The following is a 6,055-nucleotide window of genomic DNA, read 5'->3' on the forward strand; positions in this document are numbered from 1 at the left end:
TGGGGGTGGCTGCTGCCGGGCCACAGCATCCCATGACGCAGAGCTGCAGCTCGGCTCCGCCGCCCTCCCTGCCCAGGGCTCCGGGGCTCCCTGAGGGGCTGGAGCCTTCCAAAGGCAGCCAGCTCCTTCCTCAGGCTCTCCCACCGCCCCCTGGCAGAGTGCTGGGCAGAGTTGGGGGATGGCAGCAAAGGTTCCCATTCCCCAGGTTCCTGCTGGTTCAGCTCCTGCTCCTGGGCAGCAGCTCGCAGGCTCCTGGCACGCAGGCAACGTGCGGCCGCACGCCAGTTGTCTTTTTGGCAGAGTGGCCTGGCACACGCCGCACCGGGGATGGTGCAGCCAGCACGGAGCGGGCCTGGGGAGGGCGGGCGCAGCAAGGCGCTGCTGCCAGCGCGTGGGACAGGGCTTTTGCAGGTCTGAGCAGGGATGCCCATGGAGTGCAGGTCCCTCTGGCCCCACCGGCTTGGCAACTGGAGCAACCGTGGAGAAAGCCAGCGCGTCCTGCTGCAGGAAACGGCTGCCGGTGTCATCTCCATCTGCTTCCTGCCGGCTCCTTGAGAGCAGGGCTGTGCCTGGGCAGCTGCTCCTCACACTGTCACGGAGGGGACCGGCGCAAGGTGCCGGCATTGTTCCCGCGGCCACCACATTCCTGCCACTGCCGGCGGAAATGCCAGAGCGAGTGCGAAGCCCTGCTGCTCCCCAGGGATGGGGTTGAGGCCTGGGCCTGCCCATCCTCCAGGCCTGCCCAGGGCACAGGGGTCCTTGGGTGGCCTCAGAGGCTGTTGGCGCACCGCTCTGCACTCCATATTGAGGTGGGGGTCTCACGCTCTCACCTGCGAGCCCAGCATGGGCATTAGGGGACTGATGGATGCTGACGGTGCCCAGATGGCAGGACCGACATAGCTGGTAGCATGCCAGCAGCATGTGCTCGCTACCGGCAGTTGGGATTAGCCCACGATGTTGGCACAGCCAGTGTCCCACATCCACCCAGGATCTCCATCACCAGCTGCAGGTGGGGCAGTGAGCCCTGCCTGTCCCCCTGGCTGCAGCCAGAGATCCCCAAGGACTGGAGGGCTCCAGCGATTGCTCAGCCCGCTCCCATCCCAGGGCACCCAGGATCCGTGTTTGCCCACTCAGCCAGGACCCAGCAGAGCACCCTGTCCTTGCCATACTGGGACCAGCACCCGCACACCCACCCAGGGACAGCTGGCTGGGGTGGGGGGCTGCCTGTACACACTCACCATGTGCATTTGACTCTGGAGACCTTGCAGCCCTCAGGCTTCACACCCCCCAGCAGCACTCACAGCAGCCACCATGCTGGAGATGCAGCTCCAGCAGTGCCTCTCCCTGCCTGCCCACCCCTGCCCACTCTGCCCATGCCCCTGGCACTGCCGTACTGCCCCACCGGCCCCGCTGCCAAAGCTCCCCGCCACAGTGCAGGGGCTCTGGCACTGCAGGCAGTGTGCAAAGGAGCTGCCACAGCACGCCGTGCATGGGGAACGTGGCTGAGCCCAGCAGCCTCCCACCTGCCTGCGGGCAGCCAGCCAGGCCAGGAAAAGCCAGAGATTCCTTAGGTCTCCTGGCCCAGGAGCCTTTTCCTCCTACACCGGCTGGCCACAGCCCAACCGCGGGGTCCTCCCTGGCCTCCTCCTTCCAGGCTGGTGCAGGAGGGCTGGGGTCAAAGCTCAGCTGTGCATCCCCTGGCTGTGGCCCAAGCCCCCGCGCTCAGGGCTGGGTGATGCTTGGCAGGGCTGTGGGACACCGCTGTCTACCCTGGCACGGGCCACGGCAGTCTGCTCTGGGGGCGGCTGCCAGGCCACCCCTAGCTGCCTGTCCTGCCTGCGCCCAGGCAGGCAGGCACTGGCCCTGCAGGTGTTCGTGGGCAGGGTGCTGGCTGCCTGCAGCCGGTGGCGGGGCGAACGGTGCTGAAGGGCGGTTTGAGATGCAAGGGGAGAGCCCTCCCCGTTCAAAACAAGTAGCAGCGGCACTGTAGGGCAGCAATGGAGGAATGGTAGTCCCACCACCACCACCACCACCACCTGGGCCACGGTGGGCGTGGGCAGGCGGCATGGCGGAGCGCGCTGGCGTGTGGCCGGGGAGCACATCCCTCCCCAGTCCCAGAGGATGAGCTAATGTAGGCCAGCTGGGCCCAGCCCCGCAGCTGCAGCCTTTCTGCTTCTCCATGGCCCTGTTAACCCCCTCCCCACCGGTGCTGCCACCCCCCTGCCCATGCCCCAGCAGCTGCCATACTCCCCTACCCACAGCCCCGCCATGATGCTGCAGCTGAGCTGCCCTCCGCCCGGGATGCTGCTCATGGGAGGTCTCCTGCAAACAGTGTGGGGTCTGGGGGCCCTGCACAGGCACTGCCTCGCATAGGGGTCCCGGCTGGGGGTGTCCTGTCCCAGGAGGGATGTCATCCCTTTGCAGGGCTCAGCCCCCACCCACCTGCCTGGTCCTACAGGGACCCTGTCTGCTGAGCCCTGACCCCTGCATGGGTCCTGCTCAGGCACAGCCCTGTGGGCATGGGGACACCAAGGAGGGTGATGCTAGGGACAGAAATGCCAGGTCCCAGGCACCCACGGCTGCTCCTGTGTGTGGGGCTGTGCAGACAGCTGCCCAGGGCCAGTGGGATCAGACTGCGGGGAAAAGGGGAGATCTGGCAGCTGCTGGGGCTGCCTGAAGCCAGCAGAGTCAAATGGAAGCAGTGAGAGAGCGGTGTCCCGCACTGGGCTGCCATCTGGCTGCCCTGGGGTGGCTGCCCGCCCTTCACCTGGGCTGGAGCACCCCAGCGAGGCACTCGGCAACAGGCAGAGACAGCTCCTGCAGCTGCCACTCTGTCCCTGCCTGTCCCACTGGCCTCCTCTCCTGCCGCGGCCAGGCCAGGGCCAAACCCTCCTCCCAGCCCCTCGCTGCCAGACATGGGTGCTGCACCCTCAGCTTCACCTAGCGCCTGTGGGTGCTGGTAACCACGGCAACAGCAGCATCGCTGGAGCAGGGCAGAAGCACCAAGCACATCAGCACCTCCCTGCAGAAACCACTTTACAAAAGCCGTTATCCCAGCAAAGTTTTGGCTAACGAGCTGCCGGAGATCCCCACCCCAGCACTGTCGGTATCTGGGGGCCAGTGAGCAGGATGGGCCAGGGCCATGTCCCCATCTCCAGGCACGAAGCATCCCTGCATGGCCCCACGGCAGCAGAGCCTGTCCCACCACCATGCTGCTAAAGCAGTTGTTACCACTCAGCCCCTCGTCACACAGCTGATTCCCATTGCAGAGGGGAATTCAGGTGAGCAGAAAAATAAACCCCAGAAGGGGCTAAAGGCAAGGGGGTTCAGGGCAACATTTGTAGCCAGGGTCTTTCCTCCACAGCCTGAGGGTTCCCCAGCCCCTCACCCTGACTGGGACCAGCATCCCCAACTCCATCATCCAGCCCCTCTGCAAGCTTGGGGCGTACTGGCCTCCTGGTTTACTGCCCTCCTCCCCAATTTTACAAACCAGTCAGTGCTGCAGCTTGTTTTTCCTCTTTGCTGGGTAGCTTCTCTGCCAGCACTGGGCTGGGGAAGGGGCTGCCTGGGCCCCCAGCAGGCAGCTCCAGCAGGGAGCAGAGGGCCCCTGGGAGCGCTCTGCACAGGCAGGTGAGCAGTCCCTACCCGCACCTCCAAAAATAAGGGTTTACTGGCATCATAACTCTTTATTATAAAGATGTATTTACACAGAATAAATCTTCACAGACATGAGAGACATGGTCAACAGGACCCAGCGGCACTCAGAGCAAGAGCCCCCCCCCTTTGGCATACATCAGTGTTTGACACAGAGACCCCAGTGCCCCCTCCCATTCTCCTGCTGTCGCGTGGCGTGGAGCAGGCAGAGGGACCCACAGCTCCAATGCTATGTCCTGGGTGGGCACCCCACATTATCAGGGGTCCCCAGGAGGTGGGTCCGCCGGTGGGAAGGCTCCCCACACTTGTCAGGGAGGGCAGCTCACGCAGGGTGTGGGATTAGCATCATGGGAATAAACACCCCCACCTCCGTACAGGCTGTGTGCTCACCCCAGCATGCAGCCAACTGGCAGGGATGGGGCAGAAGCCCCAGGGGAGCTCACAGACCCCTGAAGAGAAGCTCCTCTGCCTTACAAAGTGCTTTGCACAAATCCCACAGGTCCCAGCAAGCCAATGCCCGGGGAAGCCCCGCACCCACCGGGACAGGGGCATTGCAGCAGCACTCAGCCTCACCACAACCTATACAGGTGACCCACTCCCAGCCAGCCCCAGGAGGTGGTGAGGGGAGGCAGGAGGCACCCACGGTGCCAGACATGGTGCCGGGACCACCAGGGATGGCTGCAGGGAAGAGGCGACGCCAGCTGAAGGCTCACAGCTAGAACCCCATGCTCGGGGTCAGGATTCGAGTGGAGCAGGCTAGGACACAGGGTGGGTGATGGCAGCCTCGACCCTGGAAGGCTGGTGGCAACCCTGCAACAAGAGCAAACCCGGGTAGGTGTGAGTGCTGGCAACATCACACTGTGTCCCCTTTTCACCCCCATGCCCCGCTGCTCCTCACCTGTCTCAGAAAGGCATGGGGCCCTTGTGGGAAAGCCGGGGCCGGGGCCGCCGGTACCTCCGCCAGCCGCCCGGCCGGTGCCCAGCCCCACGCCGCGCACCCCGCGGCTGCACCAGGGTTTGGATGAGGCCATTCTCCGCATCCTTCCCATTCGGCACCTGGCCCAGTGGCCCTGGGGACAGCAGGAAGAGTGTTAGCAGGTCCCCCCGCTGCACGTGGGCCTGGGCTGGGGTACTGCAGGGGCCCAAGGCAGGCAGGCTGGGCAGCGCCACCCGTTTCCTGAATTGCCCGTGGCAGGAGCCATTCGCCCGCCGAGTGCTTCCTGCAGCCAGGCCACCTGCGTGGAGCACAGACACCTCGTGCGGCCACCATCACCGGCCTCATCGAGGGGCACAGAGCAGCCTGGCCTCCTGCTTTGGCCCCCAGCCCTCCCCAAAGCCATCCTCCCATGCCCATCTCCCTGTGAGCGATGGGTAGGGGCCACCGGGACCCTGGTCCCTCTGGCTGCAGCCTGCTCCCCCTGGCACAGATGCTCTGGTGCCATCGCTGCCAGTCCCACACCCCACAGACGTGCGCCGGTGGCCGGCTAAGCCGGGGCTGGGGTGGCAGCCGGTGCAGGGGCCGGGACCCACGGCACAGCCGTGGCTCCCACCGCCCGCACCCCGGCGGTGCCCCGCGCTGTCACCCGCGGCGCCAGGCGTGTCGCGCCTTGGCAGCCGGTGGCAGGGACGGCTCGGCCGCCTGTTGTTCTGCCCGGGTGCACGGGGAGGGGCGGGGGGGCGTGTTGGCACCATGAAAAGCGCTTTGTCCTCCCCAGCCGGGCGGCAGCGGCTCCCGGCCGGCACGGGCAGGGGGTGCCGGTGTCCCACCCCACCCCGGTCCCGCTCTGCCCACGGTCATGGTCCTCTCCATCCTCCCCGCTGCCAGCCCGGGCACCGGGCGCTGCCGGGCCGGGGGAAGGGGAAGGAAGAGCAGAGGGTCCCCAGCGCGGCGCGGAGGCGCGGCCGCGCCCCCGGCCCGGGGGTCCCGGCACTCACCCGCAGCGGCCAGGGCGAGCCAGAGCAGCAGCAGCGCCAGGAGCCAGCGCGGCGCGGCCATGCTGGGGGGCGGCGGGAGCGGCGGCCCCGCTGCGGGGGAGCCGCATTTGTAGGCGGTGAGAGCCCGGCCCGGCCCCGACGCCCGCCCGGTCATGTGGCCGCCGGGCTCCCGGGGGGGTCCGCCCCCGCCCGCCCCAGCGTCCGGGACACCCCCCGGCCCGACCGCCCCCCCGGGAATCCCACACACACCGCGCCGCAGCCCGGCCCCAGCCCCAGGGCTCGGGGACCACCCCCCAGCCTGGCCCTGGGAGCCTGTGTCCCCCCGTCGTCCCCGTCCGCCCCCCCGCCCCACGCCAGCCTGGATCTGGGACATGCTCCCAGGCTGGTCCAGGACCCCACCTCTGATCCTTGCCCAGGACCTCCACCAAGCCTGGCCCAGAACCCCCCACCTAGGCTGGTTCTGGGA

General features: G+C 67.2%; 1 protein-coding gene across 1 annotated transcript; it reads right to left on the reverse strand.

Annotated features, from left to right (window-relative positions):
• Nucleotides 1-3,665: 3,665 nt before the first annotated feature.
• APLN (apelin) lies at nucleotides 3,666-5,723 on the reverse strand. Its single transcript, XM_056359791.1, has 3 exons — nucleotides 5,590-5,723; nucleotides 4,553-4,724; nucleotides 3,666-4,464 (listed from the first exon to the last, which is right to left on the reverse strand). Exons 1-2 carry the CDS (start codon nucleotides 5,648-5,650, stop codon nucleotides 4,558-4,560), a joined length of 228 nt encoding a protein of 75 aa, XP_056215766.1. The 5' UTR covers nucleotides 5,651-5,723; the 3' UTR covers nucleotides 3,666-4,464; nucleotides 4,553-4,557.
• Between the last annotated feature and the right edge of the window lie 332 nt (nucleotides 5,724-6,055).

The sequence above is a fragment of the Falco biarmicus genome, chromosome 14 (genome assembly GCF_023638135.1).
Source record: "Falco biarmicus isolate bFalBia1 chromosome 14, bFalBia1.pri, whole genome shotgun sequence".
In the NCBI taxonomy this organism is placed as follows: Eukaryota; Metazoa; Chordata; class Aves; order Falconiformes; family Falconidae; genus Falco; species Falco biarmicus.

Coding starts and splice junctions, on each gene's coding strand:
- APLN (XM_056359791.1), bottom strand. CDS start 5,650: ATGGCCGCGCCGCGCTGGCTCCTGGCGCTGCTGCTGCTCTGGCTCGCC. Junction 4,725..5,589: donor GCTCGCCCTGGCCGCTGCGG/GTGAGTGCCGGG, acceptor TGCTGTCCCCAG/GGCCACTGGGCCAGGTGCCG.